At 39.5% G+C, this 18,609-nt stretch overlaps 1 protein-coding gene across 4 annotated transcripts in view; it reads right to left on the bottom strand.

Moving 5' to 3' along the window:
- Positions 1-18,609, bottom strand: part of pip5k1bb (phosphatidylinositol-4-phosphate 5-kinase, type I, beta b) — a 48,529-nt gene that overhangs the window by 9,791 nt on the left and 20,129 nt on the right. For all 4 annotated transcript variants that reach the window (XM_028457427.1, XM_028457430.1, XM_028457428.1 and 1 more), the window contains exons 6-12: positions 14,727-14,879; positions 11,658-11,957; positions 5,295-5,497; positions 4,845-4,928; positions 3,846-3,894; positions 3,623-3,707; positions 140-298 (exon numbers count right to left, since the gene is read on the bottom strand). In XM_028457427.1, coding sequence (XP_028313228.1) covers positions 140-298; positions 3,623-3,707; positions 3,846-3,894; positions 4,845-4,928; positions 5,295-5,497; positions 11,658-11,957; positions 14,727-14,879 — 1,033 coding nt within the window. The remainder of the gene's footprint in view (positions 1-139; positions 299-3,622; positions 3,708-3,845; positions 3,895-4,844; positions 4,929-5,294; positions 5,498-11,657; positions 11,958-14,726; positions 14,880-18,609) is intronic.

Genomic DNA, 18,609 nt, shown 5'->3' with positions numbered 1-18,609 from the left:
GTGACCCCTGTATTAGAGGAACACAGAAATCAAGTCGATGCCCCTTCAGTCACCTTGGTTTAAACTGATTCACATTTTTATGCAAACAAAAGAACTTATGCGAAAGAAAGAACTTCCTCTGAATAACTGAGTTGCGTACCTTGTACATCCAGGTCGGCCAGGCTGCGAGCTCCTACCAGGCGTCCACTTTTGTCCTCCTCACTTCTCTCATCTACCCGCGATGAAAGGATCTCCTGCGAGGACGACTTCAGAGCAGGAATGGAAGTGCGGGTCCTCTTTGAGGGTGAGAATCGAATGACTGAGGAGTGAAAACAAAGTGCTGTGAGGTGGAATGAGGAGATAAATAACAACGGTCTAAAGAAGCTGAGGACAGAGAGGGATTAGTAATTGTTATTCAGCCTAAATCAAGCCGTTCACATACAATTATAGTTTAATTCACTGCCACTACAATTAGCACTTATGGTATTACCTGATAATTACACGTCCGCTTCCCATTGTTGCTCAGTTCAGCTAATCCTACAAATATTACCTCAGCTGTGCTCATTTCCACAGAGGGTTCAGTCCAATCCAATCCAACTTTATTTGTTAAGCACTTTAAAACAACTACAGCTGACCAAAGTGCTGTACAGATGAAAATAAAATACATCACAGCTCACATGAGATAAAACTATATTTGAAATACAAAATAAAATTAAAAGGCATAAAACGTGAAATACAAAGTAAATTAAGAGGCGTGACACATGAGTCAAGGTTCGCAGTAAAATAAATAAAATCAACATCTTACTAGGTGTCAAAGGCCAAGGAAAAGATATGGGTCTTAAGAAGGGACTTAAAAACAGACAGAGAAGAGGCCTGTTTAAGGTGCTGAGGCAGATCGTTCAACAGTTTTGGAGCCGCAACAGCAAACGCACGGTCCGCTCTGAGCTTCCGTTTGGTTTTTGGCATCATCAGGAGCAGATGATCTGCTAAACTGAGAGAGCAAGTGGGCGTGTAAAGGTGTAGAAGCTCAGAGAGATAGGGTGGGGCAAGACCATTTAAAGATTTAAGCTAAGTCGGCGCTTTTTTCCATTTGTATAGGGGTCTATAGGATAAAGGCGGCACTAATATGCATTAATGTATATGAATGACCACCGGCAGTAGACCATTGTAAAAGACTCGTTAGGTATTTTTTCGCATTTCAAAAGAATCATACATAAACATAGATTTCTCAGAAACTCTGGATATCAGCTTTCAGTTCAGGGTCCACTTTAACCCCTAAGTTTGTGATGGACTGCTTGGTATACTGGGCCAAAGAACCCAGATCTACAGGAGGAGTCCCAGTGGTACCACCAAAAACAATCACTTCCATCTTTTTATCATTAAAATTTAAAAAGATATATCCAGGCTTTTGTGTCCTCAAGGCACTCAAATTTGCTGTTCTTTTTAAGAGGTACGTAAATCTGACCGTCATCTGCATAACAATGGAAAGAAATGCCGTTTCCTAAGTATTGAACCAAGCGGTAGCAAATCGAGAGAGAAAAGCAGAGGGACTAGAACTGAGCCCTGTGGGACACAAATCAGCCAAGTACGACCTGAACCAATCCAGTGCTATGGCCCTGATACCCACCCAACGCTCCAAACAAGAGATCAAAATCTCATGATCCACAGTGTCAGTTAAGTCTAAAAGAACAAGGACAACACAGTCACCAGAGTCTGTAGCAAAAATATAGAATTAAAACCTCTTAAAAGAGCTGAGTCGGTGCTGTGCAGGGTTTTAAAACCGGATTGAAAAACCTCTAAATTATTAAGCTTTTCCAGAAAGGTAATTAATTGACTGTGAACTATATTTTCCAGGGTTTTTGAAAGGAAAGGCAGTTTGGAGATTGGCCTGAAGTTAGCAAAAACTGCAGGTTCCAGACCAGTGTTTTTAATCAGAGGTTGCACCACTGCATGTTTTAACAGTTCAGGGACAACACCTGAGGACAGACTGGTATTCAAGACTGCAATAACAGATGGTCCTACAGTGGGTAAAACCTCTTTAAATAGTTGAGGAGGGACAGCCTCATTTGGAGAACCTGAGGATTTCAACAGTCTAACAACCTCCTGTAACGAAGACAAAGTCACAGGCTCAAACTGGTCAAAGACAGCGGAGTAGGGGAGCTAAGCTCCTCCGTATTACACACAGACTCAGGCGTGACACAGTTCTGATTAAAAGTAGCAGAAAACTGAACAGCAGTGGAAGGGTTAATAATACGACAGCACCGAGGAGCAGCAGGAGTTTTAACTGTATTGCAGGCAAGAGCAGCCTCAAATAATACAGGCCTATGATCAGAAAACTCTGCATCACAAATCTCAAGGTTAAAATCGGGCAAACCATAAGATAAGACAAGGTCGTGTGTGTGTCCTTGTTCTTGTGTGGGGCCAGACACAGACTGCACAAGATTAAAAGAATCAATGAGGTTCAAGACATCCTTCACAATTGGCTTATCAGGACAACACACATGCACATTAAAGTCTCCAACAATAAGAACACGGTCATATTTAGGCATGATTTCAGCCAAGAAGTCAGAAAAGTCATTCAAAAAATCCTTATTGTACGTGGGAGGTCGATAGACCACAGCATACAGCACTGTATGAGAGCGACCCGGCACAAAAAAGCTCAATTCTAAGCTGAAGAAAGGGGATGTCAGTAATAGCTGCTTAAATTTATAATCACTTTTACAGATAGTTGCTATTCCTCCTCCATGATCCGACGTCCGCGGCGAGTTGAAAGCAGCAATCATGGGGTACAAGTTCAGTGAACGAGCTGGACTCACCAACACTCAGCCACGTCTCAGTCACACAGAGAAAATCCAATTCTTTAAGATAAAAGTCTAAGCAATCTAACATTCACCAGTCCAAGCCTGGCAGGAACCAGAAGGGCCGATACATCAGTTGTCCAGGGAGCCAGATAGAGAGGACACAAGTTACGGTGATTCACCTCGCGCCAGCAAGGATGAGGAGAGCAGGGGCAGCAAGGCTGAAAGACATCTTCCGGGCCGACAACAGGTATCTGCCAGGAGTCGACAGGGTCTGGTGCGCACCGGGAAATAGGGAAACTTGGAACGGCTCCAAATTCAGTCCAAGAAGGCGTAGGAAAGAGCGACAGGAGGGTTCAGCCTCACCAGCCGACCACTGCGTTTTCCTTGGCGACGGAAGCGGTTTCGCCACGGAGGAGGAACCGGGTGAGCCCGGAGCCTCGCCAGGAACGGGGGTAGGGTCCACGTCCACCGTGATCAAATTTTACTAGATCTTCGGCAGATGGCGTCATCTTGGATTCAGTTACTAGTCAGGGTTGCACAACATAACTTTGTAGTTCCTGGCTTTACCTACAGCCACACCCACAACAGTGGGGGGCACACTGTACACAAGGACACAAGAGGTTCAGTCCCTCAGTCTAGGATTAAAATATGCACATACTTCCAGTTTGCACAGATAACTTTTCAGTTCTCTGTTTTTGATTCGAGTGCATTTGTTTGTGGCGCTAACTTTCTACAGGTCCCGTGAGCATTTTAACATAAATCCAAAACAAACAAGAACCTGCCCACTGAATAGGTTCTGAACCCAGACCAGAATTTCCTTCCCTCCCCATCATGTGACTTACGGTGAGTCTTCCTGAAGACCTGTGTGCTCATGAACTTGAGGAAGCGGCTTGCGTAAAATCCAGGCCGGTGGACTGAGACAGAGTCCTGAAAACAGACAAGGGAAAAAAAAAAAACAGAAAAAAAGGACCTTTTATCAGCCGGACATTGGCAGACTTGAGAGGATGTAAGAAACAAAAGGACTCATTCATAAAAGCAGCAGGTTTGAGCAGGCGGTCGACTTACACCATCGTACACCAGGGCTTTCCAAGAGTGCTCCAGCTTTTTAATGAACCTGCAGGAAACACAACAAGAAAAGGCCTTGTCACATGTCACTTCTCTTTCATGCATGATTTACCCAGAGATGCTTTCTAATCTCCTTACTGTAGCAAAATGAAGTTTAGTCTCAATAGAATGTTTCACTTTAGGTGGCGTAACAATTGGAGGGATCTGCAGTTTTTCCGTCTGGGTTGGACTGTTATATGATCAGTGTCTATTATCCCAATTCTATTAAGTGTATTTTCAAAGCCACAGATTCTCCCATTTGTTTATTCATTTGTTCTTAAAGCTGCTGGACCCATTTTTTTTTAATTAATTATCAGATAAAGACATGTAGTGTACGGCTCATAGATCAAAGAATAAATGAAAAGATGTCAAAGTTTGAAATTGCCGCTCTAAAGTTTACTCGAAACACGCACTTATTGACATTGTTGGAAAAGTTTTGCGGATTGCATTGTGGGATGTGGAGTCCCAGAGACAGTTCATTCTTACTGTGATTTCTTATGTTTTCCTCGCAAAAAAACTCTCTTTTTACAGTAAATCCTCCCTTTAATAAAGTGTTTCTTACCCTTCCTTAGGGAGGGCTGGTGACGGTCACAATTATGCAATAAAAAAACATGCGTTGCTGTCGTAAAAAGATTGCACAGGTAGTGTTGAACTTCGACAGCCTTTTACAACTTTTTTCCAGCACATGATCTCAGATGTATTGATCTATGAGGGCAACACTATGTCTTTATGTTATTAAAAAAAAAATACCCAGCAGCTTTAAATATTACCTTTTGTGATCATTACTGAGACTTACTGATGAGGAGCAGTTTACAAACTACTGACAGTCACTTTATACACTAAGGCCTTGACATTCCACTATGGCAATGTGATAGTGCTATTCAGAGCCTCTAAATATCTGCTTTGAAATAAACTAAAGCTTCATTCCTGATGATGAATTTCAAAAATGAACTCTGGCACCTGTATGACTGCAGAATGTCTATGATGCCCAGGAAGATGAGCAGCTTTTCTTCTTTATGTGTTTTGGCAGGAATGCCACCCATCCTAAAACAAAATTAAAACTTGTCAGCAGTCAGACAACAGCTACTGTTCCTCCCAAACACAGTTCACGGGGGGGGAAAGCCTCTGCACATTTAAAAGTGTTTGCACAAGAGGCACTTACAGTATTTACATTAAAGTGTAAAGAGAAAGAACATGTCTGTGTTTGTGTAGCTATGGTAATGCAGGAGCCTTGCGGTGTGTACACGGAGGTATGAGTCTGCTTGTATAACAGTGTGTACGTCTCATTAATCCACACTTTTTTTTTCTCATAAAGGCAAAATGTATTTGGCCAAATGTGTGTGCATAATTAGTGTGCATGTGTCAAGATTGTGCGTTTGTGCCTTTTCCCCTCCAGCCGAGCCAACTCACGTGTCGTCCGTGCTGAGGGTTTCTGCAGCCTTGCCGTCTCCTTGGATGGACTCCATGGCGGTGGAGTAAAGCACCCTTTGACCCGCGGGTCTCCTCCCGTCCCCCCCGGCTAGGCCCTGCTCTCCCCCTTCCCTCTGGCTCTGGTCCAGGACGTGAACTCCCAGAAGGAGACTGTAGTCCATGATCTTAAAGCTCTCCAACACCTAGAGGAGACATGTATGTTGAGATTTTTCCCATTTGAAGTGTAAAACATCTACCTCAACAAAAACCACAAGGAAAACCTCATCCCAGAGCAACTTTATTTTTATAATATTTTTAAGAATATCAAAATGCTGATTTCTTTGTGGAAATCATATTTTTTAAGTAAATGTCATGTTTGTTTTGATGACTGGAGCTGCCTTCAGTTCTCAAGACTCAAGGTTATATGATGAACAAACACAGTTAGCCAAGTATTGTTACACATTGACTCTACTGAGGAAACAGTTTCCCAGAAACTCATATATTCATGTTGCTGAGAAAAGCTTTCTAAAGCAGAATGACAGAAAGGACGCAGATACAAGGTCACCAGACTCGTCTTTACTGACGTAATGTGAAAGTCCTATGACTTACTTTTGAACAGGAAATAATCTTCCAGTTTTGAACTTTTACTCGACACTCAATGAATTCTCTACCAATGGGATGTCACTGAGGAAAATATAACTGAAATGATAAATATCAACAATGCATTTAATAATGAATTGAAATCGTTTATTTCTAAACATTCAGCGTGTCTTTAATATAAGTAACAGCAGCTGTTCAGCACAGTACCTCTTGCCAACGAGTCGGAGGCAGGAAAGTTGCAAGTTTTCTGGCCAGAGACAGCAGGGGGGGATGAAAGACCCCCCAATCACCCCATAAACACTTGTGTTACCCTCACAGGGACTACGACAAGGATGTATTTGGGGGAAAAAGTTACTAAGTTCTGCTTTAAACTAGCACTGCACCAACATGCTGAGCCAGAGTGCAGTTCTACATCATCAGTATCCACAGATGCATTTATAAATAACCTCATTCACACACACACACACACACACACGCACACATGCAAATACACGAGCAGACTGAACCACTGACCCAAACAAAACACTGGATCTTTTGTCCGCGCTTTGCCTTTTCCATATCAACTATTTGCATCCCCTCACTCCCTCCCCCAGTCTATTGAAACGACAGGCGATTTGAATGGAGCCCTGCAAACCACGCTGCCTGCAGAAAACCATGACTAAGCGTGCTGGCCTCAGCTTTCCCTGCAAACAATCAAACAGTCACAACAAGAAGGAAACGCCAACATTTTCACATGTTTTCTGCAAAAGTTTTCTCCGAAGCCGTAAAATCAAAATGTCTTGTCCACAATAACAGGAACACAGTGTTCATCCTTCAAAAGCCTGATCTCTGCTTTTCTAACACAGGGTTTCCAGCAGTGAAAAGGAAAGACTAACCCTGGACTAACACTCCTGGAGGTACAGATCTTTGTCACAACATTCATTGATCCTACATAAACCTCTAAGGTTTCTCAGAATTCTACCTTAAAGTGCTTCTCCATCCACCCAACCCACAATCCCACAGTGCTCCACACGGGGGGCTCACAAGCCCCAATATACAGCGACACCAATTCAAACGTCTGCTTTCTTGTCTGATCGACACAAAAACTGACTGCACACATATTCCATCTCCAGTACAAAGTAAACGAAAATATGTTTGTGTGATGAACAAAGGTTTTTTGAGAACAAGCTGCTCCAACTAGAAGGCCTATAATCCTGTCACGTGGAGGCTTATTAAGACGCTGTTTTTGCTGACACGTGGTTACAACAATGGGGAAAGAATTAGCTGTCGATCCACCAATAAGCCATAAGATTACCTGAGAGGAAAAGTGAAAACCAAGGATGATCTCTATTTATTCGGGAGGAGATGGTGAAACAACACTAATCAAGTGTGAGGAATTGGATGATGGGTATTGAGAATCCACAATGGTCAGTGATGAAGTATTAAAACTGAACTTGGTAGTAATAAAAGAGGAAGGTTTGGTATTATTAGTGGAATTTTCTTGCAATGAAAGGCATCGTTGTGCGCGAGCAACATTGCGTCCATATTGAGATAAACTGTGGGAAGAAAAACAATCAAAGCTTTTGGGTATGTTCTGTTCAGAAATCCTGGGATCTCCATGGAGATGACCTTTGATGACAGTGCAAAGACTAAAACTCTCAGTAAGTGACTATGACTCTGATAAGGAACACATAGTATGTGTTTGGTAAATCTTTACTTGGAGTTTTTTTTTACATAAGGCTGTCATTATTATGACATGAAACCTGTCATTAGCATGAATAGGGTGTCCTAAAGGCTGTCATTAAGTGTTGTTCGTTACCGTAACCCCTAGTCAGTTATAATTGTAATTGCGTAATTGATCATTAATTACAATTATGGCGTAATTATAATTGTAATTTAAAAAATCTGTTGCTGTCGTACTTGTAATTAAATTGTAATTGAGTTCAGATAATTGACTATAATTGTAATTGCCATAAAAATCTATTGAAAAAAATGCCAATTATAATTTAAAGCAAAACTGGGAAACAAAGTTACAGTTCTATGTACAGTTCTACACATACGTAGTTAACAATTATGAAAATATGATTCACATCAAAGCTTTCCCACATTTTACCATATAAAAAATATTAATACATGTATTTTCATTGATTAAGAAGCCTAACAAGGCAACCAATAGATAGGACAGAAATGAGATGATAGATTTTACAGCTGATTTAGCACCCATTATCATAAGAGATGCTAACATAAAGCTAACTCAAGAGGACAGTTAACTTTTATTAGGTTATTTATTTCAGGCTCAGTAATTGTGTTTAATTGTAATTGAACTTTAATAATTGAGAACATAATTATAATTGACTTTGAGGATAAAAATTTTTTTATTCTCGTTTAATTGTAATTTAAAAACAAAATGTTGGTCACTGTCATCATAATTTAATTGTAACCCTAACTAACCCACTAGATCCCTAACCTAAAAATGCCAACATAGCTCCAAAGGTGTCATTATTTAGTAAAAGGTTTATGATGCACTACATAGTACTGCTACCATTCACAACTTTCCATTTTTTATTCACTATTTTCACTGAATCCAACTTGTTTTTCCACGGTAATAAACCAACACAAGGCCACCGTCATCCTCTCAAACGTCTCCACAGTCAAACTGAAGGTGCCAACAAAGGATTAGTGACATCAGGGACAGAATCACTGTCGTCATCGTCATGTTTGTGTCACTGACGCACAGTCGCTGTCACAAAGGAGAAGTCCCTCACACACAGACAGCATCACACTGGTACGGACTCTCTGTGCACCTCTGTCTCTTTCTGTGTGTGTGTGTGTGTGTGTGTGTGTGTGTGTGTGTGTGTGTGTGTGTGTGTGTGTGTGTACAGTGAACCTTAACATGAAATATTGATGGCACATGTTTTGGCATTTAAGGAAAGCGAAAGGAGCTGGAGACCCCGTGCATCAGAAGTATCTCACACACATCAGTTCAACTCATCACCCTGACAGACATCCTCCACATTCCGCACATGAACATAATCCCAGCATCTGTGGACAACAATCCCCACTATTTCCTCCATCGCCCCCCGCTGCTCGGCTGCAGCCGGCCGTTCTTCTGTGTTTTTGCTCTGCAGCCTCTCTCTCGTGTGGGGTGACGGGGTTAGCTGCTTAATCATGGAAACGGAGAGACATTCTGCTTAGAGGGCATTTTGCTTCCCGCTTAGGAGGTGAGCGCAGGAAGCTGTGACAATAACAAACGACACAGAGCAGAGTCTCACGGAGCTGCTGCAAGATAGTCTCACTAACACACTATTCAACGCACATAAGGACCGCACATGAATAGAAATCAATTACCGTGTACTCATTACTTTTGTTAGAAATAGATTAAAAAATATCTCATCACAGCTAAAATAAGACATAACAGTCAACAGTGTTACTGTGGTAGCAATAAGGCTAGGAACATCTCTGTATGGCTCTTTGCTTTTTTGTTTTTGGTTTTTATTTACATTACTCTCTGCATTTATTTATCTATGCGTATGGCGCTGTGATCATGGATAGATTGTTGTAAACCTATGTAACAACAGTTGATTTCAACATACTCCGAAGTTTATTTGGACTACAACCTCAGAAAAATACAAAAATACACAACATTTTGAGTTGTGTGCGACTATGCATGTGTGTTTGTGGCAAGGTTAAACATTAAGAACGCACAAAGTCACCTCGGGGTTGGGTTGGGGGGCGGTGTGGGTCATTCGGGCTGCAGTTTGCTTATGAAAACACGAAAAGAAAAAGAAAAAAAAACCACTGGTGATGTCAGCATGACTGTTAATGATGATGAGAGAGGCCAGAGCCACAGCACGTTTCTTCAGATTTATGACCAAATCTAACATCATATGACTCAGGTTTGTTGAAGAGTTGTAATTTAGACTGGTGCTTCTAAAGTGGGAAAGTTCTTGTTGTTCCCACCTGTTCTTCCTGGAAGAGTGCTTTCCGTTCTTGGAATTTATCAACATTCTAGTAACACAGGATTGACCACAAAAGCAAAATGTGCCATGGCAGTTTAGTGTTTGTGTCGGGTTAAAATGATGTCTTTCAGAGAGGACAGTTGGCAAAAGACTTGACTAATATGCCATAAATTATGGCCCATAATAGTCCAAACCCAAAAAAAAAAACTACAGCAACACACTCTTCATTTCCCTCAACTCTCTCTCATGTGACAATAATCACTATGAAGTGAGTGTAAATATAAATGTTTCAGCTTAAACTGTTATTAACCGGGGTTAAGGTTTTAGCTGAATTGTCATTTTAGCATTCTAGACAGTCACTTTGCTCAAACTTGCCGAATGCACCGATAAAAAAATGAAACATACGTGATTGACTTCCAGTAACTATTACTGGGTCAAAGGTGGAGTAAATTTCACAAATAGGGTGTAAACAAAGCAGCAAACATGCGTGAAGAGCATCTCAAAGCTAAGTTAAGATTCCGCCTTTTATTTTACCCTAGATTCACCAATCTCTGAGGCTTACAGTATAAATTAAAAAAATGACCATCTATTCATACCTAAATGATTTCACCACATTAAAATATTATTTGGGTGTATGTTATTGAATGCTTCAAAAGCTGAAACACACCTAAAACCGTCCTCTAGCAGACAATTCACCATCCTCGACACTGAATTAGACAGGAATGCAAGCCTCTGGTTAGAAGGTCTATCTTTGGACCGATCTCTGCGTCGCTCACGCTACCAGGACCGCGTTGTAATCACATTCAGTGTTTGGAGAGCTGTCATGTCCTGAAATGTAGGCGTAAAGTAAAGAGCAGCGAACGCAGTGGATACACTTCTCAAAAACATGCAATAAGTCTTTTTACAAGACATGTTGTTCCATCACTGCTCCACACACGCGATCCTCAGCTGGTACAAGATGTATCCACCACACAGGAGGAAATGTGTAGGCATTTCCATATTTGGCTACAAGCATGCAAGGTCAATGACATCATTTCATTTTGTGCTTTTACTTTAATGGGTATATCTAATAACAAGGGATCTAATTTGGCAATAGAATTAATAAACAGAGGTGTAAAGAGTACTGATATTTCCTACTCAAGTAGAAGTACTGTTACTTGATTGAAATTGTACTCAAGTACAAGTAAGTCATACATAAAATATTCAAGTGCAAGTGAAAAGTAGCTCAATTCAATAGCACTCAAAGTAAAAGTTAGTAGTTATTTTCACCCCCCGCGTTTATTGTTGGTAATAAATCTTGCCACGGTTCCCTTACATACAGTAAACATCTCAGGTATAAACTTAAAAAAGGAACAGACCAAATTAATGCATGTTCCACAAAGGCATCTGTATAAAATAAAAGCTTTGTCAAAATATTTGTCTAAATAAAATAACACAGATAATTCAATAAAAAAAACTATATATTTTTTTTTTTAATTTTCCAGGCTCTAAATCCAGTTAAATTTATGAATTCTGAAACAGAGAAAATACGTTACGTTAAATGTGTTTGGTCGGCTATGATGTGATGCAGTTGACTGCCGTCTCTGGTCTTTTCATTTTTTGTAGTTTTGCAACGTCCGTTGATCATTTTAAAACAAAAAAATTATAATTTACTCACTAGCGGTTGGGTGTAGGAATGTAACAACCTCTTAAGTGTACTACTCAAGTACAAGTAAAATCACTGATTTAGAAACATACTCCAAAAAGTACAAGTACCCATAAAAGAAACTCAATTACAATAACGTGTAATCTGTTACTTTCACCTCTGTTAATATATAACACCTACCCGACAGTCTCTCTGCAGCGTCTTCATCAGGTTATTGTACGTCTCTGTGTCAAAGTAAAAGCCCTCCTCATGCATGTCCTGGAAGTCCAGATCTTTGTACGTGGGAGACGCCTTTTCTCTCTCCTTCCTGGATGCTCGTCTCTTGTAGGTGGATCCCTTCAGATCGTACTTGTAGTGCATTTTGACTGAGCGAGGCAGCACATTGTTCATCACCACCAGTCGTATGTTGATGCCTCCAGACTGAATGCAGTACAGGCCGTAAAACTTGGGCAGCAACGTGCGAGGATTCTGGTTTAGGTTCTGTAAAGGAAATAGGTAGAAAAACATGCGTAAAGAGTGTAATACACCTGCTAAAGTAGTAAATCACTCCTATTAGAAAGAGCTTACACGCAGACAATTACAGATACACAGATGCTAAAGCCTGATATAGGGTTCTGCGTAAAATCAATGCTTTAGACGTACGTAGCGTTTCTACGTAGACGTAGAATGTGTGATGTGCTCCTCCCAAAAAATCCTGACTAGAACATAAGCGCTGTGATTGGCCCGCTCCAAACCTCAGCCCCGGTCACCGCCTTTTCCAGTCAACACCGCCATGTTTCAACTTTTTGCGAAGCGATGCGAGAGTTGTTTTTACAGTGGATTGAGTCAAAAAGAGAACAGAGACGGACAGAAAGTGTCAGAGTTTTATTTTTCCTTTCATGGCTGCAGCACGTGAAGCACCGCCAAACGCGGTCAATCAAAGGTGTGTGTTTACTGTTGTCATCACTACTACTGCCTGTGTTTGTGTGTGTTTAATTAACAGTAAACAATGACCAACATGCTGTGGAGGCTGCCAGAGGAGCAGACATGACGTTATGTGTAAAGCGAGTTTTACAGCGCTGTCCCGCTCCCACTCCTCGATTCCTGGGGCCGTGAACCAGGTTACCTCGCTGCTATCTCTCCACTCCACGGCGGGGTCGGGGGCCCCTCGGCCCCGCCGTGACTGTTGACCGGGTCGGTCGATACACTTTTATACTTTGTTTATATGTTGCATATGTTTATATTGAATGTTTTGATACCGTTGTTTTAATGTTTGTGTCCAACAAAACACACATGGTTTGGTACAGTAGGTCAGTAATAATCCAGAAATAAATGAGAGTTTGTGATGCTTAAAACATTGTTTTCTGTGAAACATTGTTTTACTGCTCCTCTGAAACCACACGCAGCCACAACCCCCCAGCGGCATGGCAACCAATAGCATAGCGATGCGTTCCCTCAACACAGAACTACAGAGGGCCAACCTGTGCGTCACGTTGACTACCAGGCTTTAGGACGCTAAATTAACTTCCAAAGGTCACTTATCACGTAGAGCAGGGCTGTCAAATTCATTTTGGTTCAAGGGCCAAATACAAAGTAGTTTGACCTTAAGTGGGCTGCAGATTTTAGGCGAGAAAACAAGCAATTTCATCATTAATGTCCCCAAGTTTGTACTTTACATGATGTATAAATTATGTAAGGCGCCAACAATAGGCAATAAGTGACAGATATCAGTCCCTGCAGGATTTTCTCTGTTAAATTTAATTGATTTTGTGGAAAATTTTAGTTTAGTTTGTGATACAATTTTCAGGCGTTCTTTGAACAACTTAAGATTTAAAATGACTGCAGCCATGGTGAGAAAAACATGGGAAAATTGCGATTGTCGAAATATTGTGGAGTTTCATTGAATTTGTGTATTCAGATATCTGAGATATCTGATCTGATTTATCTACAGCTGAATTATTTGGTAATTTTGACAACAATTACTGTTTTTTCTGTCTTTTTAACTTTCTCTTGCAGGCTGAATTTGAAGGTCTAAAGTAGTAGTTCCCAAACTTTTTTTCTGGAGACCCGTTTTTTAAAAATGACAAACCATTGCAATCCAATTCACAATCGGCCTCGTATATAAACTGTGAGAGAAGCGATTCTGTGCATAAATGAACATTTCCTGACTATTATCATCACCATTTCTGCATCACCTTATCTTATCTTGAATAGGTAAACCAGCAATTTTATTTCACGGATGTGTTATTGAAAACATATACACATGTTAGATACTTTACAAATAATAAATACACACCAAATAAAAGCTTTTAAGCAGAGTTAACAGGCTATATCATTGTTTTATTTTCTGTCATCAGTAAAACATAGCCTACTTTTAAATCAGGCAAAATTAAGTGCATTTTAGGCAGTTATATTAGCCAGAAACACATTTTTAAGGAACTGGTTATAAGATTATGCTATGGATAGTAACAAGAGAAATGAATCAATGACCTAAGCATATTAGTCTTCAAGTTTTAACTTATTATTCAAAGTATAATCTACCAAACTATATCAATTTAGGTGTCCACGTGGACCTTTCCTTGAAAAAAGATTTCAAAAATAATAACTAAAAAAGATATATTGATCATTAGAAATCAAATTAACTAAAAATTATCCATTTAAAATGCCCTGATATTTTAGTTTATGATGTAAAGAAAATGTATTATTTACTGGTGAATAGAGGGTAACCTAGAACTGACAACTTTTTTTTATTTCTCCAACTGATACATAAACAAATTTCCACTTGCAAAAGTAAAAGAAAAACAAAAAACAACGGATGTAATTTTCCTCCAATTTCAAAAGTAAAAACATGTATTTTAAAAATGTTCTTTATAATAAATGATAGCGGTTATGTTACTTTTTCCCCTTCTGTTATATTGGTGTCCTATTTTATTCATACTATGATTTAGCAGACAAAATATTACTGAATGTATTCATCATGGAAAAAGAAGAAGCTCTTGAACTTTTCCTTTTGAAAGGACTTATTTACACAACAGAGGGTTGTATATTCACTAGTGATAAAAGAAGCAAGAATTTGGTGCTTAGTTTTTTTAAAGCTCAATGTTTTTTGTTAAAAAGTGGCTGTTTGGGTGTAAAAAAAAAAATGAATATTTATTATCAGGATGTAGACAATCTCCATCATTTAGGTTGCATGCAGGTTATTAGTTTTGCTTTTAAGCCTGTTCTCACACATTTCTTTGTTGGCATTGGAAGACATTATGTTGTGCATACCATGTAGTATCCTGGCAACAGTCTCTGGAGAAACTTGGCCTCTTTGTGCTGCACAGTTTTAATGATGAACTCGTCGTCACTGGTCAGGTAGAAGAGCGAGCCACTGGCTCCCGGGTTGGTCAGCTCGATCAGCGGCTCATTCACCAGGGAGTACTGGACAGGAAGCACACATGCATGGACAACAGTATGAGAACATGTTGTGTGAATGTGAAAACGCAAAAACTGAGAAACAACCTCTACCCAGGAAACATGGCTTATAAGAGTTCGATTCATTCAAGATTTCCATCCCAAAACCATGTAACCAGAGGTGGTAAAAGTACTAGTCTTCAGTACTCAAGTAAAAGTATAGATACTTGAATAAAAAATGACTTTGGTAAAAGTAAAAGTATTGAAGTTGCTCCCTTACTTGAGTAAAAGTTTAAAAGTACATGCTACGAAATGTACTTAAGTAAAAAAAAAAAAAGTATAAAGTAAAACAAATTTCCCTTCAATAATAAGACAGGGTTGTTATAAATTACTTTTATTTTTTAAGAACTTGTAGAAAACTGGTACATGGAAATAAGTTAAATCTGTTACCTTTGAACATCTGGAGAATTTAGCACTCATAATAAATACAATTTGTAACGAAAATGCGTCAAAGGAAAAAATACAAATACTCAATAAAGCGCAGAGCAGCTTTGAGTTTAACATTTTTAAAAACTTAAAAATGTTAACCATAAAACTAAGTGACCTGCCAAACCGAAAAAAAGCTCAAACTACCAAAGTGTCGCATCATCTTTGAAGGTCTTAAAAGTAACTAGCTCATTTTTAAAATGTAAGGAATAGGAAGTATAGATATTTGTTTAAAAAAGTAAGAAGTAAAAGTAAGAAGTCGCCAAAAAAATAAACACTCAAGTAAAGTACAGATACCAGAAAAATGACTTAAAGAGTAACTAAACCCCAAACCCACTTTTTTCTGCTGAAAACATGTGTATTTGGGTATTAAGTAGTGCTGTTGATTGATCCTAGTCCCACTCTTCACATTTTAGTAAAAGTATTTTAATTTTGCATATTTAACTGTAAAACGTCCGTCATACTGGCCACTAAGGGTTGAACGCTGGCTATTACAACTGAATTTTGCTATTGGCTGAAAGGGATTATTTCGGATTCCACTTTTATTGATGGCTCCGCCTCTTCTACAAAACCTGAGAGGAGGGAGAGGGTTTCCTCCAATCATAGCCCTCAGTGAGCATTGATTGACAGGAAATGAGGAAGTCCACTGTGTAATTCTGCACCAATCAGAGGGTTCTTCAAGCTACGTGTGTATTTACAGACACATCATGCAACGAGTGTATTCCCGTCTGTCTTGCGTGTGCGCGGACATGTGTCCGTCTAATCGCTATGTGCGCGAGAGCAGGGTTGGTTGCCCCTGAGTGGTGTCTGTAAGGCTGTGTGTGAGGTTCACGTTGTGATTGTGTGTGCCTGTGGTAGTAGTGACATATTTCAGCTTATGAACTCGCTGTGTGTGTGTGTACAGACACGTCATTGTGTGTATTACCGTCTGTCTCTGCCAACAGCAATATGGGCTGACAGAGTGGGCGTGTCTTATTGCTCGAGCAGTAACGCCCATAATCAAGGCATTTTTTTGAATTTCCCTCCTAGTGGCAGGTCAGCAGAAAGCAGGGGTTTAGTTACTCTTTAAGTACAGTAACAAAGTATTGGTACTTTGTTACTCATCACCTCTGACATTAACACATCAACTTAGTCAGACCTCAGTTTTAGTTTGTCCATCACTGCTCATGTTTCTCTCCCCAAAAAAAAAGAGGAAACAAATTGAGAGTGTTCGTCCCAAAGTGCTCTTCAACGTGTCAGAGAAGCAGCAGAGTGATATTAATCAGATTTTTTATGAGAGCAACACGTTCAGAGGAGAAATACTGGAGGCGTCTGCTATCCCTCTCTCTGCTTAATGACCTTCTGCAGTCACGTTGAGTTGCCAGCACAAGCATCTGCTGCTCATCCCATTTGCATTCGCAACAGTGCAGAGTAAATGTTTCTGTTATTTTAACCCACGCTCTGAAACTGTGCGACTCCTTTTCAAAGGAATTCAGTCGCCACCAATCACCTAAGCTGCTTCGGTACCACGCGTCCTGACGACTTTGTCTTTTTACTCGGGCAGAAACAATTTTTGTCCTTTGCACACAAAACTGCAGCGGGCAGGCAAACGCACATGAAATAGAAAATCGGAGCCAGAATAGGATGAAGCAAAACAAGACCGACCACAATTTCACAAACCAGTTGATGAACAATGACATGAGTGTTTCTGAACGTGCCTTCAAAGTAATATATAACAATAAAACAAAGCTACGACAAACAGAAAAAAACAACAGCCAACACACGCACAAAGGAACAAACACACACAGTTGACACACTAACTGTATATGATATAGAAATAATAACAGTACTTGTGTTGTCTTTATTATCATGAAACTTCAGATGTGGAGAGAAGCCATGAACCACAGTCACAACAGTGTAATCGCAGTGGGTTGGGGTCAATTCACTTTGTCAGTTACAATTACATTTTCAATTAACTATGTTCAATTACAATTTGATCATGATTACAGTTGCCAACATTTTTTCCAATTACAATTATTTTTTATCCTCGCGAGTCAATTACAATTACGTTCTCAATTACTAAAGTTCAATTACAAATAATCACAATTACTAAGCGTGAAATAAATAGCCTAATAGAGTTACAGTTAAAGTTACAATCTCATATGATAACGGGTCCTAAATCAGCTGTAAAATATGCTAAAAACGGAAATCTATCATCTAATTTCTTTCCTATCAATTAGTTACCTTCTTATGCTTCCTAATCAATGAAAATATAGGTTTTAATATTTTGGTGTGGGCGTCTGAGCCTTTTTGTGTCAGTGTACCCCTCGATTTAAACATTTTTTAAATTTTGAAATGTGTGAAAGCTTGATATGAAACATATAATAATTGTTAACTAAATATGCATAGAACTGTCCACAGGGCTGTATCTTGGTTCCCCAGTTTTGTGTTAAATTATAATTGACCCTTTTTAAAAGAATTGTCATGGCAATTACAATTACAAGGTCAATTATCACGAGCTCTGGCTGCATTAGGACTCAAGCTCATTTATTATTGAAGACTTTGTTCATCTATTTTCTTTTTTATTTCTTATTACTTCTGGTATAAGGTCATAATGACAAATCAGTTTTCAGGCTACAGCTGTTACATGTGTGCACGTATGAATAAATGCTGAAGGAGGAGCCACAGGTTGTGCATTTTGCCTTTTAAAGATTTTAAAACCAGTGCTTGTTGTGCCAAAGAACGATCAAAGAGAGTTCGATGACTATGTCGAATTTTAACCAAATTCTGTCCAGGATGTTTTTAACTTAGAATCCTTAAACTGAAAATGTATGCAATATTCTGTGAATACATTCTGACTGCAGGTGTGTTCTACATGTAAATAATATTCTCCTAAGTTGGATAAAGTGTGATGTAATTCCAGGTGAAAAGGATTTGATTCGGATTCAAAAACTGAGAACTCAAGGCTCGACTCAGACTCGAGCTACGGTGACTCTACTGCAACACTGGCGTGAGCAGCAATTTGTTAGCAGCATTTTTAATATGAAATTAGTAATTCTGCAACATGAACAGAAGAAACCAGTGAGAACCAAAGGCTTTAACGCTTTCAGAGTGGAAAGACAGACACAACCCAGGGTCATTTTGAGAACATACTTTGGTACAGAAGGAAATGAAACATTCCAAATGAAGACTGACCTAAACAGGAACTTTAAAGCTGGGGTAGGCGATTTTCTCCAGATACACTTTTTAAGTTTTTGGTTGAAATTGTCTTTATGTCCTGACAGAAAAGAAG

This window comes from Gouania willdenowi, chromosome 9, assembly GCF_900634775.1.
Source record: "Gouania willdenowi chromosome 9, fGouWil2.1, whole genome shotgun sequence".
NCBI classification, from domain to species: Eukaryota; Metazoa; Chordata; class Actinopteri; order Blenniiformes; family Gobiesocidae; genus Gouania; species Gouania willdenowi.
Note: the sequence above shows the minus strand (reverse complement) of the source record. Positions and strands in the feature narration are given on the sequence as shown.